Below are 26119 nucleotides of genomic sequence, written 5' to 3' on the forward strand. Positions count from 1 at the left end.
TTTTTATTTTTTCTCTACGTGTCCTACAAGAGAAGATATTGCGATGCAAAGTCTAAAATGCGAAAAGTTTATCTAAGGAACATTATAGCCCTCAGAATGTTCTCCAGTACATAAATTCAACACTAAATGTAAATTTAAGATTACCACAAAAGATAGCAATTTATCAATATGCAGTATATATCAATATTTTATGGGAATTTATCAATATGCAATATGTATCAGTATTTATGGGAAAATGTCACAAGTGTTTTATGGCAATTTATCAATATGCAATATATATCAATATTTTATGGGAAAATGTCACAAGTAAATCTTAAAACTAAGTTTTTTTAATAAAGCATTTATCTTTATTATGCTTTTTTGGTTTTTATATAATGTTATATAATTTTATATAATGTTTTTATATAATTTTTTACTAATGTGTTGATTGAATCGCTTTAACATAATAATATATAGTATTTAAGATATGTACAGAACCATATTATTGAATAGAACATTTTAATATTAAAAAGTAATAATAAATAAATTTTGTATAAATATCCGTTTTTATAATATTGGCGCATTTATTTCATATCATTATTTTTGTAGAGAAGACAAAGGACAGGGATGTTAATAAGGCCGCTTTATAATTGTTCTGTTCTACATGGATTTTCGACTTTCCACGGGAGATTTCTAGAAAAAAGACGATGTGTTTTGTAAATGTTTTTCAAATATCTTTCTAATGAACAATGAGCGATGGCTAAAACTTTTTAAGGGTAGGTAACTTTGATAATATATGTCAAAATTGATGTCTCCTCTGTTCGGAATTTTTACAACAATTATTTATTCCGCAAAGTTCTTTATTTTTAATTACTTGAAAGTCATAAAAATTTTTTAACATTTTTTTATAATTCCAGGAAATATAACTTCTCGTGTATATCTTTATTTTTGTCAGATTTGGAATACCCTGTTTGCTCTGTGTAAATACATATTTGGTATTAATTCATTGTTAATTACAGAATACTGTGTCTTTATTCGATACTGTATTTGATATCAATTACTCAGATATAGGAAAAGCTTTATCAAGACGTGTTTGCTGACCATGACCTTCCTGACTATCAAAATATAAAATCCCAGCCATCACGAAAGCTATTATATATGACACAAACTGTTAATAAGAATATTAAAGGAACATTAGAAGAAACGAGAAAGGAGAGAGAAAGAGCAATCTTCAAATTTCATATTTTCGTGATGAAGGTCAATGTTGTCATTTAAATGGTACTGATACAGATCACAATTTCTTCTGTCTAAAGGCAGCAGGACTCTCGCATCGACTGGGGTCAAAGCCGGGACCCTAATAAAGAAGGGTTTTTCCCCTTCCAGATTTTTCAATCGCGATTGTTAGACATCCCCCTAACTCTTCGGGTCGAGCGACTGACGACTGCGTGCCACGTGATGTTAGTTTAGAACGACGCGACGCTCAATGTTGGCTCAGTGCCCGCGCAGACGTCGTCGTGGCCAGTCTTTTTCTCCGCCGTTCCGTTGCCTGCGGACCTGTGTGTGAATTTGTGAACAGGAGCAAGGTGAAAAATCCGGTCACGTGCGTGACCGAAGGAAGAATCAAGTGAGTACAACACAAGCGTAAACGGGGAGCTCGACCGGTTGAGCAGCATCTGTGGTGTTCAAGGATGACGCGGCAAATCAGACTTAATTAATCCTCGATCTTCGCGAAGTCTGAGTCAAAAATAGTTCTGTCATTTCTTGCCATATCACGGCACAAGCCCCCTCTCCGCATGAAGCGCAGAGTAGTGCTCCATCACGTGGTTTTAACGATACATTGTGTATGTTAATTATTTTCAGTTGTGATATAATCGTGATAAGTTTAATAAGTGTATGAACTATCTTTTAACTGTGCTGCTTCGTAAATATTATTAATTCTAGAAAATTTATATATAAATTTAATTCTATAAAATTTATACAAACTTAATTATATTGATTTTTATGTTGTTTATATTTTGCATATATATAGATAAAAATTCCACTTGAAAATGACAAGTTTTAGTAAGATTTATTCGCTAAAAAGATTGAGTTTGTTAATGTTTCTCGACACGTTAAATTATTGCACAGCAATCAGACTTCTCTAAATAAATCACTTTTGTTTCGCAATCATTTTCTTAGTATTCTTAGGTTAGTATCTATAATCGATTCTTATTTCAAGATTTTAAGTACTTGTTTTATGATGTTAATATATTTGTTTAATTTATGACATATAAAAAAGTATTTAAGATGTTCTTTAATATACAAACTAATTGTATGAATACTGATCTCGAATCTTGATGTGGTTGTAATTATGGTACAAAAATAAATGGGGGTTGAAAAGTATAACTAATAATTTTTAAATATTTTGATTTTTTACTCTACAATAGTTCTTTAAATTTTTTCACAAAATTCTATTTATAAAAGATGAAACACATAATATAATTATATTTGTTTTAGTACTACTATATAAGGAATAATAGTTAACAAAAATATTAAATAATTGTTTTTTACAAAAATTAACTAATTTTTTTACTTTTTGCGATAATTAATATTATATCACAATTTTTTAATTTACTATTTTTGCTATTAGTATTACTACTATTGCTACTACTACTGCTGCTCGATTAGCTGACGTGAAATGCTTGAAACACTTGTTATATTAATTACATTCACACGCATAATCATTATTCGAACATAACTTGTCTTCCGTTTCTCGTGTATTTCACGTCACGGCAGAATTACGTCACTGTCAAGTCACTTTACAAATGATACTCACCCTCGTCACGATGCATCTTAAACGCGTCACTGAATGTCTCAAAATATCTCGAGCGACGCACGCCAACATTAAAATACTTCCATTGTGTCGATCTCGAATTTGTCTAGCATTTTTATGATTCTTTATAGTGCTGAGATGTTTAACACTACGAGAATAGACTACTTAGATATTCCGATTTAATACCTTAATTCAAGTTAATTCAAGTTAAAATTTATTTCTGATTTTTGAATTGTAAAGGACTTTCAATTGTAATGATTCATTAATTAACAAAAATATTTAAAAAATAAAGCAATTAAACCGAAGAATTATATACAAATTGTAGAAGCAAAGAAATTAAATATAAGAAAATATGTGTTGAAGATATACCATGAGTTTCACCGTAAAAAAGTTAATTTTTATTAAGATATCTTTGGCTTAATGTACGTTGACGCCTCCACTCGAAAAAAATTTTATTTAAAAAATTATACAGTGTCAGAGAACCTGATATGATAATAAAGTTTCAATTACATTATCTTTATATAATACACTTATTTAGATTTACATTTATTTAGGAAATAAGTGATTCGAATTTTCTAAAGGTTTGTTTTTCTACAGATTTTCAAATAATTCAATCACATAAAGATTGAAAATATAATATGATCGTAAAATTGAATAAATAAAAAAATTAAATTGAAGAACATACATGTTTGAAGATATTCATAAATCTCTGACAAAAATGTCTTTTAAATAAAACAGGAAAAAGATGTATATTATTTCGAATATTATTTGAAAGTCATTAAGAGGATGCTGAACTTGTCTCGTTTTATTGATTATTTTGATTATTACCAATTCACTAATTTTTTAACTGTATTTACAGACTTAAAAATTCTTGTCCATAATTAAAGTATAGACGGTAACATAATGTGCACGTAGGAATTTTATACAAAAAACATAAATTTTTTTAAATTAAAATTTTTTTTTGGTTTTATATAAAATTCTTACGTGCACATTATGTTACTGTTTGTACTTTAAATGTGGAAAAGAATTTTTAATTCTGTAAATACAATTAAAAGATTTATGAATTGAAAATAATTAACATAACGATAAAACAAGGTAGGTTCAGCATCTCCCTAATTGAAAGTTGTTGAAAATCTTTAAAATTTTAGAAAGTTTTAAAAGGTTTGCAAAATATTAAACATTTATAAAATCTTTTCTAGGAAAAGTTTTAATAACGTTTAAAGTTTTTGAAAATTGTTATCTGCAGAGAAAAACAACGTTTAACGAAACTATTTGCTTCACGGATTATTGTATGCGCGTGTTCATAAATAATATTTTATTGCATGCCAATTTCCATCAATAAATTTCGTGGTGAAACGATTGCGACATTCTAAACTTCCTTCTTCCAACTTTTCAATTAATAATATCTTAATATCTTATTTATAATATTTATATGTATAAAGAATATACACCGTATACATTTTTCAAATACAATTTATTTTATTTATAAATAAATATATATATATATATACGCTCGCGCGCGCGCGTGTGTGTGTTTTGATTTCTTTTTTTATTGTACTTAAATTTTTCTCAATTTTATGATATAATTTCTTTTATTTGAAAAATTTAATATGTGGATTTTTTTTATTTTTCTTTGAAATCGTTTATTCTTTATTTTATACTTAATATGATAGAGTTTATGTCATTCAAACATTTATAATTTGATTAAACCTCTATTATTGTATTTTATAGTATATACTTTTATTTGGATTAGGAAATAAATAATTTAAATCCTTTTTTTAAAAGTTTTGAAATAATTCGACCGTAAAGATTTGTATTGTATATCAGAAATTCTTTAAATTAATAATGTTTAAAATTCTTGAAAACAATGTTATCGCCTGCAGATTAAAATAATAAATAATTTTTTTTACAATAATCTTTTTACAGCTTTAAATGCTTATAACATTGTTATTAAATTTAACGATGAAATTTATTTAGGTATTTATTTCTAGCTTCGGTTTACGATTCCATTTTATGTTCGACAAATATTTCGGCACGCAGTTTATAGAACTAAAAAATATATTTAATAATTGATATAAAAATATAATTAAACATCAAGATCCATTACGATTGAGAAATTTTCTCTTATTTCTTGTACACATAATAAAGTATGAAAGAAAAAAATATATTTTTGAGATCCTTATCTTGAGATCAATGTAATTGCAGAAGTTTCTTTAGATTTTTGTAACATTTCTAAATTTTTATTGTACATTTGAGTCGACTCCGTGAATCCACCAAAGTCCACGCATGGTGGCCTTCACGCGGATTCGCATGCGTTGATCACTTCTAAATGTCGATAAGCTGATACAGAGTTGTTTGCTATGCGTAGTTCATATCGCACCCGAGTCTGTTCATCCATTATTCATAACATTACTCATTTCCACGCTTTTATGCGATTTGAATTTCCGAAACTCTTTCCAAAATTTTCTCTCGCTATTTTTAGACGCAGAGAGTCATTTATAAGAACAAAAATTAGATTTTTTCGATTCTTGAGAACCTCTCGATTGCGAATAAGATTGCCGAAGTTTGCAAAATGATCGACTTTCCTAAAAGTTCCGTGCACAAATTTCCGTTTTTTTAAATACTTCCTGATAAAAGTGATTTCTTATCACATTATACATATTTTTTACATTTTCTTAAAGTCTACACTGATAAAAAAATGTATTTGTAACTATAATTACAAAGTATAATTACAAAATAATTATAGTCAGGAATATTATTTTTATAGTAGTTATTACTATAATATTTGTAATAATAATTATACGCTATATTTTAAAGCTGCATAATTTATAGTACAATTTTTTTTATAGTTGGTATTACTATAAATATATAGTTATTATTATTAATATTATTGTAATAGTCACTATAAAAATAATATGTCTTACTGTAATTATTTTATAACAATTCCAGTCGCAAATATCACTTTTTTTTTATCAGTGCCAATCCGGAAAATCACAAATTTTTATCATTTAGAATAAAGAATTTTATTTCAACGTTTTCATTCGATTTCGATCTGTTGGACGTTCGCGTTTCAATAGTATTTTGATGCTAGTTTCCCGAAGAATCCCGGAGTTCTTACGTTGGGAGACTGGCTCCCTCCGGGAAACCACCGGAAAAAACCGCGAATACATTTTGCCGTTTCAGAGGCTCGCTCGTTTAGTGCTGCGTGAAACTCTGCAATGAGTCATGATTAGACTGTTGTGTGTTTCAATGAAGATTACGTATCGGGCGTCTTGGAACAATTGACCCGACGTCTCACGAGTTAGGTCTCAGTTGAGAGTTTTATTAACACACAACGCTTCTTTGTTGTCACGCATTTAATTATCTTTTAATTGGCTTTTCAGTGACGCCGCGGTACGAGCCGCATTCGATTCTAATGGTGATACGTCGAGGTGTCTCTAATATTAAAATATACACGAAGAGAAAATTTCATATCAAATATTACTGTGTACGATAGTAGCTACGAACCATAAGAAGAAATTTCAGAGGACTATATCATAAATAGTGTTAATACCATGACAATTTGATGAAAAACATAGTAAAAAGTTTTTTAGTTTATCATAGTAATTTTTATTATAAATTTTTTTCGTATATTTAAGATTTCGCAATTTAAAAATTATTGATCTAAAAACTGCAATAAATGCAGTTTGATTATTTTTATTGCACAAAATTCGAATAAAGTGTTTTGTGACCAAAACTGCTGTTGATAAGAAAAAAAGAATAAGCCTAAAAAGTCTTTAGTTATATAATTTTGATAACTTTTAGTTTACATTGTACAGCTCTTAAGAAATAAATTAAATGGTAACAAATTAAATGTATTAACTTTTGGCAACGTGTATTTTAAATTTGAAAGAACTAAAAGTTTTGCAGATAAATATTGCTGCTTCGACATATCTATTGACTACTTCTCGTATTATTTCCTTATCACTATGTTTATTTACGTTACGCTTTAACATTCGAGTAGTGTCAAATAAAATTTATATAATATAAACCGGTTTGTTTGGAGTTTCATCCGGATGCTGAAGCAATTTTCGGCGTCGTTCTGTCGCGAACACAATTTTTGACGTTTCTTTTGTGCATTCACGACCTTGTGTTTACACAATAATTTGACATTCTCGTGCGATGATCAATTGATATGATTTTACCAGCGAATCTCGTTGATTATTTTGAATTACAAATTTATTATTCGAGAGGATTATAAATTTAATCGCCATTCAGGAATATTCTAAGTATTAATTTTCAGTAGTATTTATCGTATTTAAGTAAAATCTCCGTGATCTATGACTTTGTAAAATCGCGACCTGGTCTACGGGAATTTCTCAGGTCCCGAACGGGGTCCGCTTGGTTACAGCTCTGGCTGGTGAACGATTCCACGAGCCGCAGTTCTATTAAGGAAACCGCCGTATTATATAACTCTATTACTACTCCGCGCCCGCCAATTACTCTTTCTTTAGCCATTGATCTAACTAACACAGCCGAGCGTGATGTATGTGTGCATGATCACGCTGTTGCTTTTTCCACGGACTCCATTTGAACTCACCGTGCGCTAATTGTTTTTGCTTCTGGATTAATCTCGGCAAGTTGGTATTTCAAATACGATAGATAAAATGCTTCTAGCAACTGATATTAATCCCGCAATCAATCTTTAATGAAGAAATGAAGAATTTCCATGAAGAAAAAAGGAGATAAGAACGCTTCTGTATTTTCGGTGTCTTCACTGATCTGTCACTGTAGCATAGTTTATTAAATTACAATACTAAAATAAAAATTAAAAATGATAAAATGGGTATTATTCTATTATTTTAGCAGAATATTAATTTTTGGATGTTAAATAACAGTCATCACAATAAAGACTAATATTTAATGTTTATTTTAGTATTTATATCTTTATATTTATATGGTATATGAATAATATAGATAAAAAACTAAATAAAAAAATGAATTAAAAACATTTTTGCAACATACACATTTATTAGTAAAACACAAAAAACAAAAAAAAAACCACAAGTAAAACATAAAACATTGTTTTAAACAAAAAACAATGTTTTTTGTTACAAATAAAAAAAAGTTTTTTGCCAACCCTGATGATTAATGTGCAAACATTTTTGAAACTTTAAAATTATTTGATCTGTATTTTTTAAAATAATTTTCTAAAATAGCATTCCCTCTCTTTTTCTTTTATGAAAAAGTTTTAAATAATCGCAAACAAAAGGTGAGAATTTTGAAAAATTGTTCGTAAAATAGAGAATGGGAATTCATACAAAATATAATATAAAGAGCATTTTGGAATTAAACAAATTGAAGTTTTATTATATCATTTTAGTATAAGAATATAAAACGTTTATGAGTTCAAATTTTTTAAGAGAACATATAAGTGTGCATTTAGACAAGTCAACACGAGACCCAACTTGCGAATTTTTATTATTTTATAATTATTACAATGTAAGGCGTGTGTACTATTATATCCAAACACGTTTTTCGTTGCATTGATGACATGAATTACATAATAGTGAGCATAAATCTTACTACATGGATTTCATGCATAAAAATTCTATGGCTGGAAATGCCGCTCGTGTTCCGATTGTTCACGATCGTTCACTTATCAGGTAGCGTGACACCATTAAGGAAACATTTTGCGATTTTGCCTTGGCACACGCGTTAATCGGATTTGCATAACGTGTATTGTGACTTGCGCCAAGTTGCAACATTTCGCGCGTTTAAGGAAAACGACAACGGCTCTTTGTAATCGCGATTGTTTGTCAATATGTGTCACCATGTGTCGATTAAAATGTTCAGAATGAGTGATCGGTATATTTCTCTCTTTTACTTTACTTGTTTACTGTTTTTTATTAACATTTTTCTTATCGTGACCGTTGTACAATTACTCGTATATCTCGAAATAAATACTTATTGATGAAACATTTACTTGTCATATCATTGTCACGATTTTGTAACGCGCGTGGAAAATGTGACATAAGGCACCAAAGGTATAATAAAATACGTATAAAACTACCGATACAACCTTGCTCTTGTTTCAAATTCATTATCCTCGTGGCACATTTTTAATGCGAAACGCTTCGATATGTCGTCCGTGACGAACGAACTCCCAATTGTCAGTTGAAGAAAACAGTTATCACAGCGATTACGAATGATTGTGGTTTCATTACGTCGAATCTTATTTAGCATTATAAATTGCGTTGTAAATTATTTGCATGTCGAATATTCCACACACATGTGAATGATCATATTTATATATTTATATATCTTATCCTTTGAAATATATTGCAAAAAATTCAAGATTTTCTAGAAGCTTTTTTTCAATTATAAGAAAAATATTTCGTATTTTTAATTTAAAAAATTTTAAATATTAGTAAATGATATGAATTTTTTATTGACACAATTCAGTTTTTTAAATATAGTAAACAGTACTTGATAAATTAAGATTATTAGGTTTTTATTAGGTGCTACATATATGTATAGCGGAATTATTCAACATAGAAAAAAATGCTGTTATATCAATTAAATCAGTGTAATTGAAATTAATATTATTGAAGTAACATCATTATTAATGAACGAAAATCAACAATAATTGTTTTAATATTCGTGTTGGTTTAGTAATGTAAATATTTTTGGAAAATGTGATTGAATGATCAATATATTTATATATCTCAATTACATATTTTTTTATTATAATTGCATATGCAATTAATAATTTTGTTTATATGTAGATGAATTCTATGTAATTTATGTCTGTTGTTAATTCAATTACGTGAAATAATAAAAACAAATTAACCGCGGAGTTGAGGGTACTTTGATTGATACAAATGCATTATTTTCTTAATTTAAATACAATGTTTTTAATTTGTATATTTTTTCTATATTAGAACAAATTAATTTGTCAGACTGTTATATTGACTTCTTATTGCATTTATGTACAATTATATCTTTAGAAAAAATGGAAATGTGTTTATATTAATTACATATAGACTTGATACACACAATCAACACATGTAATTATTAATGTTGTTGTGTGTATGTAGATAAAAATATTATTAAGTACACGTTTTAATTGCATCAAGCGTATGTGTAATTATTATAAAATCTTTCTATTCCCTGTGAATAAATTAATACCTTGATTAATACATATGATTCAATAATATTGAAGTAAAATATATGATTCAAGTAATGCTGTCAATTCAATTACGTGAAATGATTAAAACAAAGCAACCAAAGAGTTAATGCTATCGTAATTTACACAAATACATTATGGTTGAATGGAAATAAGATGCATTTAATGTTTAATATTGTTGAACATTGGTTCAAACTATTTATGTATTGTGTTAATAATAAATAGGTTTGGTGGAGAGTATATGTTATTTTTAAGTTTGACTTTTTTTTTCTTATCGAAAAAATTTTAATTGTTTGGATCTAATTATTTGACAATAATCTTTACGGGAGACCTTATCGTCCAGTTATCAGGATGTATATATATCACATTCTCGAAAACACCTCAGGATAACATATAGCTCACGTTGGATTTCGCAATACATTTGATAATGAGCAAGAGATATTTAACCAGCCAGTTTCTCCGATCTGTACAACCAATTTGAATCACACAAAAATATCTCCATAAATTACTTCGTAAATTGAACAATCAAGATTTTTAACGTGCATCAAATACATTCAATCGATGTATCATACATAGGCGTATACAGAATTTTAATTCTTAAATTATTATAAAGAATCACTCCTTAAAATTTTAGATTATTTATCGACTACTTTGTATATTATATTTTGTATATAAGCATTTTATATACAATTTATATTTTTTATTTTGCATACATTTTTTAATTTTTTAATTTTTAAAATTAAAATCTTTGTGGTTTCCGCGCGCGCGATGCATCAACTATAAAATAACCGTTACTTTATCTTTCCTTTCTTTAGTCTATGAATTTACACAAGTCTGAGTATTGGATTCAGTTGTAAACGCTAATCGAGGTTTTTATGTAGAAAAAGTATCACAATTTATATTATATACACAACGTGTATTATAAAAAATTAATGTAACTTTAATTTTGAATTTAAAACAGTTCCGAATTAACAGGTGAACGTTAGTTTCATCCGGTAAGTTCTTAAAATCTTCATTATTACATAATAAAAAATAAAAAAAAAAAAAAACTCCAAAAATTGAGATCTAGAAATTCAAAGGTACAAGAGCACTGCTTTTTAATAAAAAATGCTATTTTAGTTTAAAAACATGATACTATTTATTGTCTTTTTAATATTTTTGCATTGCATGCAAAAACTAATTAAAAGAATTAAATTGTATTACGTAAGTATATAAATTATGAAATTGAACACATATTTTGCACATGAAAAAATATATTTTAAAACAGTCTTTCTTTCTCTCTTTCTTCTGTTTTAATGTGGAAAATAAAAGGTTTAACCATTTACGAGAGATAGTAAAGACGTAAATTCTACAAATTATTTATGACAATTGAACAAGGATAAATTTAATTAAACTTAATAAAGATAATGACCCTCGCACATAGTCTTTATCTATTATATTCGTTTTATTTCTATTATTTGTTACGCATGAAAAACAGAAATGCAGATTATCTTCGGTCAGCGACCGATAAACTCCGTATTTCCCACGCACGTCAAAGTGTAAAATGGTTTTCCCCATAAAACATTTTTTATAACGGTAAAGTACCAAGTTTTGTTAATTTTCGCACAAGGAAAGATTAACTGCATATATCTAAGGGAACTTAAATAAAATAGCGTTTTTGTATAGTATGTTATACGTACGCACTAAATAAATTTTTTATTAAAATATAATAATTAAAAAGTTATCAGATCTTGACTTCAATAAAATACACAAAATGTCATTAAATTTTTAATTTTAATTTTCCAATTTGCAATTCCTTAAATTTTTAAAATTTTTTATTGTGTTTGATATTAGAATTTTTTAATTTCTCTTGTTCTCTCTCTCTCTCTCTCTCTCTCTCGCTTTTATAGAATTTTAATTCTAATGTTTTCAAAGTTTCAATTTTTTAATTGTTTTTATTTAAATTTAATTTTGTCAAAAATTTTTCAAGTTTTTAATTCTTTCCTTTGCTTCAATTTTAATGTTTATTTATCAGTTTTGTCTTGAATAAAAATTATGGAAATAAGATAGATGGTTGACGATGAATTATACTGACTAACATGCATATCAGCTCCGTTATTTCCATAGGTAATTATAGCGTAATGTCGCGATTACACGACCTTTCGTGTTATTTGTAAAGTGACACAGCAAGCAAATAAATCGCATGTAACCAGATAAAGCGGGAAACGGTAGAAGTAATAATGATACGGGATTTTTCTTCAAACGCAGGTAGATGTGCCCGAAGCGTCATTTGGATCCAAGTTCGTCAAGTTGATCTTGTCAATCACCAATGCGCACACGTTTTTTTCTACCCCGGCAACAATAAACGGAAAGCGAAGAAACAATTTTTTACTAACAAAGAAAGGAAACACTCAGTAAGTCGTAATTATTTCCAAAGTTGTTCCTAGAAAATCATTCAGAGAAGTGAATTTATTACCTAAGCATTGCTATTTTTATTTAAATAATTATTATTAAGTAATTATAGAATTGATAACGATTTTATATATATATATATATATAATTTTTTTTAACAGATATAATTGCTACTTAAAAAGATTAGATTCACGGACACGTAGAAACTGTAAGAAGATACTTGAAAAATTTAAATCTCAGATTAAGAAGCGAGCGACAGATGTTCACACAAGTATCGATGACTGATACGTTACTTTTCAAAAGGATTTCATTGAGTATTCGTGATAAGATTGGCATCGATCGATCGTGGGAAGTGGCGATATTTGCTGATAGAACGAGATACGTGAAGTGTCAATTCAATCTGACTACGATTTCGTGAAGGGATCATCAATTATACTGGGTGACTGATAATCTACGCGTGTCAAGGAAATAATTTTTATACTGTCTATAACTTATGACAATCGAAGAAAAAAAATACCGTAGATTGTTAAAAAGTGAAGAAAGTTTTCTTTCATTCAAAAGAGAGAAGCGATTATTTAACGCCACACGAAAACGTTGAAGTATTTATAATAATTAATAAACCGGATAAACTAATTAATCGTTTTCAACTGCGGAAGTGACAAATTGTGGGGAGTTAATGCCACGTATAAAGCACGATGGATTCATCGAAAGTCAACTCGAAGCCGAATCCGCGGGAGAAAGCGAACATCGTGTCGGTGCTGCTTTGGTGGTGAGTGATACAATTTTTTTCAAATCATCAGATTCGCTTCTGATAAGATTTTCCCGGATCTTCATGAAATTTGAAGGTGTTTGATTCTTCAACATTTGAACGTTGAATATTTGAATATCTAAAGATTTATTTCAGACTTTTAGATTTAAATCCTGGAGCGCTACTTGTATTCAGGTGAAAATTTACACAAAATTAAATCAAGAATTCTTTTCTATTTTATAGGTTGCAATATGTTAGAAGATCGAACTAATATTTTAATAAAAATAAAATCTTATTAAATGTTATTTTAAACTTTTAAAATTTTAATAACAAAAACTATATTAAATTGAAATCAGTAATTGAGTGAAAATTGAAGCATAGTAACATTCCAGGATTAAAGGTAGCATCAATCAGTTGATTAAAGCCGCAGCTTTGTCTTCTACTCTTATAAATCACTTTAATATTTTGTTGTTTACACATTCACAATAAAGTTATATACAATATTATATTACTTTGTATATTCAAAAGTTCGGCGATTCAGATATGTGTAAATATATTTCAGCAATTCCAGACTTTTGCGTGTTCAACTTTCGAATCCCAGTGATTTATTAATAAGAGTATTTAGATACAAACAGTCGATTCGGAAGAACATTTTGTGTTGAAATGCTTATGCTGCTGCGGACGTATGTGCCGTTTGCCGTTGCGAGACTGATTGTTAGCTTAAATCATTTCTTATCTTCACGCAAATTTACCTTGTCTTCAAAGATGACACTGCGTCTTTCGAAGCTAATTTAACAAAACCGCGTTGCCATGTTGCAAAATGCATATTTTCGCCCGAAGCTATTTTTAATCTCCTAGTTCCGAGTTCTGCCATTTTTTTATCGTTATATTATCTATTATCATTATATGTCTAATCTAACGTTACTTAATAAAACAATTTATATAAATTGTAAAATGCATTTTGAATTAGGTGGACCATCAGTTTGTTCAAGACAGGATATAAGAAAACTTTAGAACCAGAGGACTTATTCGATCCCTTGAAAGTCGATCGATCGAATCTGCTCGGAGATCGATTAGAAAAGTGAGTATCAGAATTATGTGCAAAAAAGTAGAGAAAGAAGAAGGACGGAGAAAAACAATATAAAAAGACTTTAATATTGTTCTTTTGTAAGAGTAAACAAAAATTATAATCGTTATACTTGCAGACGATGGCTCATCGAACTAGAAAATTCGAAAAAAAAGAAACGCAAACCGAGTTTATTGAAGACTATTTTCCGCACATTCTTATGGGAGTATTCCATGCTGGGAATAGTACAAATTTTTAATGAATTTGTGATAAGGTATAGTTTACATTTTTATAAATTTCTTATATTTTATTTTTTTTAACAAGATATTATTTCTTTTTATTTGACTAATGATGTTAATCTTAATAAATAATTTAATAATGTGGAGTTATCGTTAATTATTTACTTACTAGAGAAAATAATTTGGGAAATAGTTTTAGTATTGCTTATATATATTTGAGTAAAAAGGTAGTACATTGTTTCCAATGTATTATCACATTCGCAAATGTATTACGTATTGCATAGAACGATAAAATTTCACAAAATTTTGTAAATATGTCGAACAAAAAATATGTCTAAAAGAAGATATCTAGACGTTTAAATTCAGAAGATATTTCAAAAATGTTATTCTATAAACGTAACAAATATTATAAATAGTTATTAAATTGGGTACTTTTTAAAAACAAAATTACGTGTTAAAATTAATAAAATTTGTAAAATTAATTTAATTATGTTAAAAGTTGTATGAATGAAAAAAATAACTTATCTAAAAATTGTATCAGAATTAAATTAAATTGAATTAAAAATTAAATTTAAAAAGTGTTATCTATATTAAATTAGAATACCGTTTTTTTAAATTACAAAATTTAATTACAATATAGATTAAATAAATTTAAAATTTTATTTATAATTTTAAAGTTTATATGATACAGCAAAAAACATTTTAATAAAAATGTCTTTGTTTCTTTTATATATATAGACAAAACATTAATTAACTTTTTAGAAAAAATAAATCAAGTTTTATTAATAAACCAAACATATGGGTACTAAGTTTATGGATTAAAAAAATAATTAGTTAAAGGTAAAAATTATAATATTAATTTAAATTTATTTACTATCCAATCAACATTATAATATAATAATAATATATTATAGTAATGGTATAACAGTATAAATAATATCATTATAATAATAATAATTGCTATTATTTAAGCCGTAGAATTCAAAATAATAATACTTAATAAGTGACATACATATAAAGAATAAAACGTGTAATTTTCTGCAGATTGGGTATGCCATTGCTATTGGGTGGTCTCCTACGCTACTTCCGGAAAGATTCAGTGGAGCTATACGAGAGTGCTTTGTGGTACGGAGCTGGTATCTGCGTCGCGACTGGCATGTATGTGATAAGCGGCAATCAAACGATCTTCGGCGCTTTTCATGTGGGCGCTAAAGTTCGCGTGGCCGTATGCTCTGTGATATACAGAAAGGTTGGTAACTCGGGATAATGTAATTGAAAAAAAAAAAAATGTATTGAAAAAATCTAGATAATCGTATAACGGAGAGGAATAAAGAATAAATTGCAAAGTTGTGTCTAAGAAAGACTTTGCAAATAGAATCTCGTTCATTACATATTTTTGCTCAACTTTTTAAAGAATAAACATATCTTTAAAGAATAAACATATCTTTAAAATTTTCACCAAACCAAACGCCTAAAATTTATAAAAAAAAATAGATTTGAAAGAGTTAAAAGATGAGATCAACATTATGACCAATTTAAATAAACCATTTAAAATCTTTGCGAGCTAAATATTTTCTCTGCGATATGATCGTCGCGCTGCCTCTCAGATTGCGTAACGGATGTTCTGCATTTGTCTTGCAGGCGCTGCGTCTAAGCAAAACCGCACTAGGCGAAACAGCACCCGGAAAAGTGGTTAATCTAGTGGCCAACGATGTCAACAGGTTCGACCTCGTCACTATCTTTATTCATCACATGTGGTCGGCACCTATCTCCGCTCTGATCGTGGCTTATATTCTCTATTTGGAAGTCAGCTATGCCGGTCTCATCGGCATCGCCGCTATTTTTGTGGTTGTGCCGCTTCAATGTGAGTCTTGCATTTGAACATAAAGCTCTTTTTTAAGCCTTTTTTATCCATAGATGTTTATCAATTTTTACCCTTGCGATTTCTTTCCAGCTTATACTGGCAAGCTATCGTCGAAATTTCGTCTTCAGACCGCCATTAAGACGGACGAGCGGGTCCGGCTGATGGATGAAATTATTTCCGGGGTGCAGGTGATCAAGATGTACGCATGGGAGAAGCCGTTCTGCGCCATGGTCGAGCTGGCGCGTAAGCTCGAGCTTCGAGTGGTCACCAAGACATCGTACCTACGCGGCATCTATATGACCTTTAATCTCTTCACAACGCGGATGGCGCTTTATTGCACGCTTCTTGCCATGTTGCTGTTCCGCGACGACCTGACTGCTGACAAGATCTTTGTTGTATCGTCCTACTTTAATATCCTCGCGCACACCATGGCCGGCATGTTCGTGCGCGGTTTCGCCGAGTTGGCCGAGTGCATGGTAGCCATACGTAGGCTTCAGGGTTTTCTCATGTTTGACGAGTTTCAAGGTAGTAATATTGCCAAAGTGTCCCCTGATCACGTTAATTCAGATGTCAAGCGGATTTCCAGACCGGATTTGCCCTACATTGATGATGATGTCGCAGATAATCATTTTGAGTCAGATAGAGAGAATCCGGATGAGAACAGCGATTATAAAAAGCACAACGGTCTGATGGTCGTCGCCAGCGACTTGCTGAAAGACACCGCTAATTATGTTGGAGGTAAAAATTAAAAATTGCACATCTCAAATTTGATGGTCTTTAAATATATTTTATAACCAGAGAAGTGGGAAGAGTAACGTAAAAATTATTATTTTAAGGATTGAAATAAAGTTTACAATTTTCAAAGACCATTTTATATTTAATATTTTTTAGATATACTTTAACAGGTACTTGGAATTTTCTAAAAGTCTTATGAGATGTTATATTACTTGGATATTTTCAATACTCTTTTATTCTCGAAAAGCCTAACTTAAAATAAAACTTTACTATTCACAGAAAAGAAGTCACTCACATACGACACGAAAAACTCAGCCATCAATATGATCAACATTACTGCCAAGTGGGAAGAGGGACAATCGGAGAATACCCTGGAGAATGTGAATCTGGCAATAGAAAAGGGCAAGCTATATGCGGTGATCGGTATGGTGGGCAGTGGTAAGAGCTCGTTCCTATCCGCGATTCTGGGAGAGATTAGCCTGACGCAAGGTGAGGTGCAGGTCAATGGCAGTGTCAGCTACGCCGGTCAAGAGGCCTGGGTCTTTGGTGCTACCGTCCGACAAAATATACTCTTCGGTCAGTCTTACGAGCGCAAACGATATCAAAAGGTGGTTAAAGCTTGCGCTCTGGAACGTGACTTCAAACAGTTTCCGCAGGGCGATCAGACCGTTGTAGGTGAACGGGGCAGCTCGTTATCCGGTGGTCAGAAAGCTAGGATTAACTTGGCCAGAGCTCTGTACAGACAGTCGGATATCTATTTGCTGGATGATCCTTTGAGCGCGGTAGGTGACCATTGGACAGTCAGTAATTTACACTAATTTCATTCTTTCAGACATAGGGGAAACTAGGGTCGAGCGTTAGTTTTTAAACAATAATTTAAAGAAAAGTAGATAAAAAATTTTAAACATAAAAAAGAGAATTCACTATAGCAGATATTGGTTAAATTTTTTTTACAATTAACTCTGTCTGATAACCGGCTTCTGTCTCTTCCATCATAAATGATGTAAAATTTGCACAAGTGATTCAAGTTGAAGTAATAATGATGCGGTATATTGCGCTTTGAAAAATAAATCTTAATAAAAGACTTTTTGTTTGAAATTTTAGGTCGATGCACACGTCAGCAAGCACCTGTTTCACGAATGCATTCAGAGATACTTACATGGTAAAACGAGAATCTTAGCGACGCATCAGCTGCAATATATAAAAGGAGTGGACGCCATTATACTGCTCGAGCAGGGAAAAATAAAGTATTTTTCACATTACCAAGATTTACTGGAATATCGGCCCGAATACTCTGTACTCTTGGCAACGGAGAATGAAACGATCGACGACTCGTCCTTAGAAAAAAGTATAAACATACGTCGACAGTTTTCCTCTTCGAGTAACAGAGTAAGTGAAGTTATAAAGTAACAAAATTACGAAGATAGAAAAGAAAGAAAGATATAGAAGAGATTTACGAAATATTGAAGTAAGAGTGAATACATTATTTAGATAACTTTTAATTGGTCTGCATATTCAGGATCCTTAAAATAAAATGGACGCATTGTATACAAGTAGAATGAAAGAAATCTATTTTATGTATCTATTTTACTCTATAGATGCACTTTTCTCATTTTATACTGGAAAACAAGTAGTTAATTTGACCAAATTTTCTAACTTGATTAAATTTTTTTATTTTTAATATTTATACTTAAATGGCACACACGTACACACAAACACACACACACACATATGTGTGCGTGCAAAGAAAAATGGAATTAATATTACTCAGGATAAAATTTCGTCAACAGAGTCGAACTCCAGAACTTAGCAGCGGTGGCACTGATGACGAAGAGGAAGATGAAGATCCCGAAAAATTGAATGACGGTCTTGAAGCAACATCGCGCGGCGCGGTTAAGGGTCCTATATTTATCAAGTTTTTCCAAATCGGTGCCAACTTATCAATGGCCTTTATTACTGTACTTCTGTTCATCATCACGCAATTTATCGTCAGTACCAGCGACTACTTCGTGCCTTTCTTGTGAGTATCTATGCCAATGGAAATCATTTAACTGATTAAAGAAACATTTCTGTGTAATGTAATTGTTTATTAGATACACCATTATTATTTGCTGCAACAACATAACTCAACAATTGTCGATCTTTTGTTGTTTGCAAAAAAAAGAATTTTAGTAAGAATTTAAAACGTTGTGTAAAAAATTAATATTACTTTTATCGGTAATTTATTATTAAAGCAAATCATTACATTAAAATAATTCACATGGAGTTCTTTCTTGGCTATGTAATGTAAATTTGAAGTAAATTCAATTCAAATAAGTAAACTGGTAAACTTAATTTTTTTGTTATATTCCAATTTTTTTGTTAATTTTCCAAGATTAGTAAATATTAATTTTATACATTTATGCATTTAATACAAATATTAAGGAAAGTTGTTTAAATCTTTTTTTGCCATTTTTAGTCGCTTTATTTATTAATTATTAATTTTTCTTCTTAATTGAAAATTCTTTCAGAGTCAATTTTGTAGAAGCACAAAACTTCCAAGCCAAGCAACTTAGCTTGAATCAAACGGACGATGTCATGAACATAACAAATATACACGAACACGATCCCATCGAAGATCCAACGGTGATTACGTACGTTTACATCTACACTGGTATCGTGCTTGCCATCTTTGTAGTTGGCATCACCAGATCGCTCGTCTTTTACAAGACGTGCATGACGTGCAGCCAGCGTCTGCACGATATGATGTTCAGTGCATTAATTCGTACGGGAATGCGATTCTTTGATACCAATCCGAGCGGTAGAATCCTCAATAGATTCTCTAAAGACATGGGCGCGATTGACGAATTATTGCCCAAAGCGATGCTGGATGCCGGCCAGATGAATATGATGATGGCCGGATCGCTGGTAGTGACCTGCGTGGTCAATCCTATTTTTATAATACCCATTGTGGTCATTGGTGGGATATTCTACTGGATCCGCAAAGTGTACCTCAAGACTAGCAAGAATATCAAACGACTAGAAGGAATATGTATGTCTGTTATTTTTATTTATTATTAGTTTTTAGAATTTATTCCTAGACTTTATTTAATTAGATTATTTTACTAGCTATGCCCTGCCACGCGTTGCTGTGGCTCTCTATTCTTATGCTACGTTTTTTTCAAATTTTCTTTGCTTTCGTTGTTTAACTTTCAAGAGCCTTGCTTTACTATTGCTCTTTTTATTTTATTTTTGAATAAGCATTTATCTATCTTTAATAAATCTAATATTCATTCATTTACGTACTTCTAACTTTTTTTTTCTAAAAGCTGCTATGGATTTAGAAATCCATTCAAAAACTGTTTTAAATAAGTTCCTTTTTTCAATAAAATAACAGCCATCTTTATTTTTCTTATTACCTTAATTTAAACACAATAGAAACATTCTTCGTCTCTCCCGGTCTCTCCCCGTCTCTCCCCGTCTCTCCCGGTTTCTCCCCGTCTTTCCCGGTCTCTTTATTTATTTATTTTTAATCTACTTAATTTATATTTTTATTTTGTTTTTATTAATATAATTTTAATTATAGAATTTATAGTGTTTGTAATTTTTTGCCTGGAAATTTTCTTATCTAATATAATTTACGATCAAAATATTCTTTTGTGTTCCAGCACGATCGCCGGTGTTCACTCATTTGAACGCTACATTGAACGGTTTAACAACCATTAGAGCGTACCGCGCTCAAGACATACTCAAATTTGAATTCGATAAGCTGCAAGACGTACATACATCTACCACTTACATGTATATCGTGACTAGTACGGCATTTGGATTTTTCTTGGATATGTTCTGCTTCTTCTTTACATCCATTGTCACCTTTAGCTTCTTGCTACTCAATCAATGTAAGGATCAACAATTCTCCTTATCCATGACTGTTTTTAAAATTTTTTCTACAAACAACTTTTATCTTTAAATATATACTTTAAATATATATTAAGATATTAGTAAATTTTTTAAATAAAAAATACAGTATTAATTTATTAAAGATCATAATAGTATGTGAATAATTGTAATATAAAGAATTTTACTTGAAACAGAGATATTATGATTAATTTTTAAAACCTTTCAAATTGATACTAAGACTTACGAAATAATTTGACTATAATACATAGAAATTTGTATAGTTTTTAATTTTAAATATATTTAATAAATTTTAAATTTAGATATTATGTATATATCTAAAACTATACAAAAAGATTAGAGCATTTTTGTAAAAAATATATTAATTTAATTATTATTAAAGAGAGAGAATAAAGAAATTTATTTATACAATATAATATATAATTATTACTGTTTTTAATTTTTTAAAATAATAAAATTGTTAAATAATTTAATGTTTGGAAGATTTGCGCACAGGTAGAATATTCGTTATATATTACTAAAACTATATATGTATATAATAAAATATTTATTCCATAAAAAATAATGATACAATTGACGATTAAAGAACCAAAGTGTTAGAAATATATCTAAATATGATAAAATCTTCGGATCAGTAAGATTAAACAACATCATATGTATTTTCCAGCGTTTTCTGGTGGCGAGGTGGGTTTGGCCATCACTCAGGTAATGGCAATGACCGGGATAATCCAATGGGGAATGCGACAGAGTGCGGAGGTAGCCAACCAGATGATGGGAGTGGAACGTGTACTCGAATACATCCAGCTCTCAGCAGAACCGAATCTAAGAGATTGTGGGATGTACGTAAAGAAGAAGGAGAGAAATTTACAACAGCCGAAAAGCGCCCCTAAAAACTGGCCTGATAAAGGTTGTATCAAGTTTAATAAAGTCTTCATGCGCTACTCGGACGAAGATTTGCCTGTCCTCAAGAACTTAAACCTGGTGATCTATCCTGGGGAAAAGGTACGGAATGTTGTGGAAAATAGTTTGTAGAAGCAAATGAAGTAGAAAGGGAAAGAAAGGAACTGATCTTAGAATTAACTCAAGACTAAAACTTAATGCACACTTTTGTTTTCCTTATGGCATACTATTCATTTCTGTTAGTTATTAATTTTTATCGCTCTTTTTATCATTCTTTTCATCACAAGAATTTAAAATTTAAGTAACTTTTATATACTACTTCTATAATATTTTTAGGAAGTATTTATGTTAATTTAAAACAAATTATGTATTATATAAATGTTATCTAGTTAATTATAGCAGACAAAATGTTTCGACAAAAAGATATGCGAAGAGCACAAATGTGCACTAAAAGGTGTGCGTTAAATATTAAATATCTTGACTTTTTCAAAACTTTAGAAAAATGAAAAAAATTTCGCTTGCATTTTTTAAATATTAAACTGTTATTAATTGTTAGCAAATTTTGTAAAGAAAGATTAATAAAGCGCTTTTAGTTTTTATTTTATATTGAGAAGTTAAAGTTTTTTATTGGAACAATGTAAGAAAAGATGTTTTAATAGTAATTTGACTGTTGTACAGATTGGTGTCGTGGGAAGAACAGGCGCCGGGAAATCGTCGTTGATATCAGCGCTATTCCGTTTGGCAAAGGTAGAGGGAATTATCTATATTGATGGCGAGGACACGGGTTTGATAGCCTTGGAGGATCTGCGACGTAAAATATCCATCATTCCCCAAGATCCCGTTTTGTTCTCAGGTACTCTGAGACGTAATCTAGATCCTTTCAACGAGTTTCCCGACACGGATTTGTGGGAGGCACTTGAAGAGGTTCGAACGATTTCAAATTCAAAATGAGACCTGTGCTTAATCGGAAACATAACGTTGCTTTCAAAAATCTTCCGGTTCCATACGAACATTCTAGCTCCAATGATCATATTATGAATCTCAAGTTCCAGAGATCCGATAAAGGGATTCTCAAAATATAGGAATTCTTACCGAGTTTTAAGTCACATGGTCCTAAAAATTATTGAATAAACTTTGAACATATTATGAGCATTAGTTGATAATTGCTTTCAGGTTGAGTTAAAGGAAGCGGTTGTTATTAACGGAAACGGCTTGGAAAGCCGCGTGTTCGACAGAGGCAGCAATTTCAGCGTTGGACAGAGACAACTAGTGTGTTTAGCGAGAGCTATCCTAAGAAACAATCGTATACTAATGCTGGACGAAGCGACTGCGAATGTAGATCCGCATACCGACGCATTGATTCAACGGACTATCAGAAAGAAATTCGCCACGTGTACGATGCTCACAGTGGCACATCGACTGAACACCATAATGGACAGCGACAAAGTTCTGGTGATGGACAAGGGACGTATGGCTGTAAGTATTGTTCTCTTAATTCCCTAAAAGAACGCAAATTAAGATGAATTTAAGGTGAAAAATGGATTACTGAAACCAATGTTAATTTTCTTATTGCAGGAATACGACCACCCTCATATATTGTTGCAAAATAACTACAGTCAGTTTACTTCTTTAGTAAAAGAGACTGGCCCAGGCATGTACGATCAACTGGCCAAAGTAGCAAAACAGGCCTATATAAACAAGTATGGAAAAACGTGACGAAGCATTGATGAATTTTGATATACCAATCTGTTTTCGTTAGTTAGAATTTTTCTAAGTAAAAGCGAATTACTTAATATGCCCAGTATATTTATAATGTAGAAAAAATTACGTATAGACCGTATAAAATGGCACGTGCAGGCGAATGTTATTTTTCTATAAGATGTAAAAGGGGATATATTGTTGTCTTCCTTCGGGATGTTATAGACATATTTTTCTAAATATTATCGTTAAGTGTAACATGCGTATAAAGAATCATATTTTTGTATCGTTTTTAATAAAATTATCGCGGCCAGATCATTTCTTGATCTCTCTGTAATATATAGTACAAGTTTTTGCCACGAATTAAGTACCGCGCGCAGTAACGTTATATTTTTTCTACTCTTTTTGCATACTACAGAAATTACGGTGTACATAGTTGTGATAAAGTGGAAACGTACATTAATAATCGATAAATTGAGATAGAAGTGAAGCGTAATTTAGCCTAAATAGGAAGTTGTAGCTAAGATGTGATATTTGCGCACAATTAACTAAACTTAAGCTGTAATTTTTACTTAGGTCCATCCATTTACTAATATCATAATGCGGCAAAAGACTATAAAAACCTTGAAAAATTTGGGAGGTTGAAACTGCAGTATAATTTTTATTTAATTTTATAAAATTAAATAAAATGTATGTTGTACTTTTATATTACATATAAAAATTTTACAAAATATATTTATATATAAATTTTCAATCTCTACCAATATTCATTATACGTGCTTCGAGTCGAAAAGATCTTATAAAAACTAGAAAAAATCTTAGAGTTTAAAATTGCAATACAATCTCTTTATTGAATAAATATGTATTTTATGAAAGTAAATTAAAATTATATATAAATCTAGGATAATATATTTATATATAAATTTAATTTATGTTTGTGCATATATGTATTTATAAGTAATATATAATAATATACATATAGTAATACTGATATACATATACTGGTAATAGATTATACTGAATATAGTAATGATATTAAACATATTGATTTTGAATTTATTTTCAATTATCTTATATTTTTTCTGTGACCCTAAAAACAGCTTTAAGATTCGTATAATTAATGTGTAGCATTAATATGAATATAGTTTACTCAGTATGAATATATTAATTTTAATATACAAATTAACATGTACGAATGAATATACTCCAATTTAACTCAAATACCTAACAATTTATTATTTGAGTTTTACTTATCGTATTTAATTCTTGTTATAATACATATGTAAATGCAGGAAGCACTCATTTTGTATGCTGCATTTATCAATGCGCAAATGTGTACATTATATATCTACTATAAAAGTACGTAAAATTTATATTATAATAGTTACGAAGAAAATATAGTACAGGATGTGATGTATGTAATATAATATAATCATGTAATGGAATAACATTATGTATCTTGTCACTTTCAACAACATTATTATGTAAGTAATATATTATAACATATTATGTAAAAGCATATTTTTGATAATAATTAATTTTGCTAATATGCTATTAATATATGATATACTTGTAAATATATATATTATACATATATATATATAATATGTATATAAACTATATTATATATTAGTAGCGTAATGTTACGATATAGGAGACATATACTTGGTTGATATACATATAGAACTATAGAATTATATTCGAGCATTACGTGTAAATTTACGAAAATATATATTTTATAATGACTTTTCATATTCGATAGGATTAGTTTCAGAATCATCTTTACAGCTACTTAATTACTAAACTAAAAACAAACGTCTTTCATGTTTTTGTGGTCAATTACGTATTGTTGTGTTATATTGTCAAATATTTACGACATTTGATGTCCCGGTAAAAAATTGTGTATGCAAGAACATACCCAGATAGTCAAGCGTGATTAAGCATTTTGAAGAAACTAATGCACAAAACGTGTTGCTAGATATTTACTGCATATTTGCTGACATCGAAGTAGAACACGTTACGAATACAGCAATATATCTGCTTATACATGCAAACAGTTGGCGAAATTTTCCAAGCAAATGGTTTGCAATACTCGTATGTTATGTTGTCACAATATGATGGCAATGAATGATTCAATCGAATAAATGATTATATCTTGAGCATCATGATGCAAACATGACAGCAACAACACATATATTATATAATAATTTGCATCTGTTATTGCATATATGCCTTCAAACTATGAAGTTTTTTAATTGTAGCTTATTGTTTACAAATTGTTGACAATATGAACTTGTCACACATTTATGACTTTTCAATAAAAAGATGTCTATATTTTTAAAATTTAAATATTAATTAATATATAGATATTAATTTTTATAATTATACATGCGTGCAAATATATATTATCCCAGGTAGACCAGGTAGACTATGATATATATATATATATATATATATATATAAATTTAATTATAACTTTATTAATCATATTACACATAAACACAGTTACAAAATAAAAGATAAACATGAATAAAATTAGCAACATTTTATTCATTATTATATAAAAGAAAATACTTTACCGATGAATTTTTTATACATATCCCAGGTAGTAAAGACAAATCA

General features: G+C 29.7%; 1 protein-coding gene across 2 annotated transcripts; it reads left to right on the forward strand.

Annotated features, from left to right (window-relative positions):
* Positions 1-899: 899 nt before the first annotated feature.
* LOC105836534 (multidrug resistance-associated protein 4) lies at positions 900-25840 on the forward strand. Of its 2 annotated transcripts, XM_012680615.3 has the most exons (17): positions 904-1603; positions 12207-12352; positions 12512-13119; positions 14069-14179; positions 14304-14438; positions 15448-15652; positions 16045-16267; positions 16358-17005; positions 17282-17784; positions 18107-18391; positions 18793-19022; positions 19513-20033; positions 20650-20880; positions 21567-21901; positions 22478-22723; positions 22973-23275; positions 23375-25840. In XM_012680615.3, the coding sequence occupies exons 3-17, from the start codon at positions 13046-13048 to the stop codon at positions 23513-23515; spliced, it is 4191 nt and encodes a 1396-aa protein (XP_012536069.1). In that variant the 5' UTR covers positions 904-1603; positions 12207-12352; positions 12512-13045; the 3' UTR covers positions 23516-25840. The 2 variants fall into 2 exon arrangements, with proteins under 2 accessions (XP_012536071.1, XP_012536069.1); XM_012680617.3 differs by lacking the exon at positions 23375-25840 and having other exon boundaries at positions 900-1603; positions 22478-22652; positions 22973-23055.
* Positions 25841-26119: the final 279 nt, after the last annotated feature.

Source organism: Monomorium pharaonis, chromosome 5 (assembly GCF_013373865.1).
Source record: "Monomorium pharaonis isolate MP-MQ-018 chromosome 5, ASM1337386v2, whole genome shotgun sequence".
NCBI classification, from domain to species: Eukaryota; Metazoa; Arthropoda; class Insecta; order Hymenoptera; family Formicidae; genus Monomorium; species Monomorium pharaonis.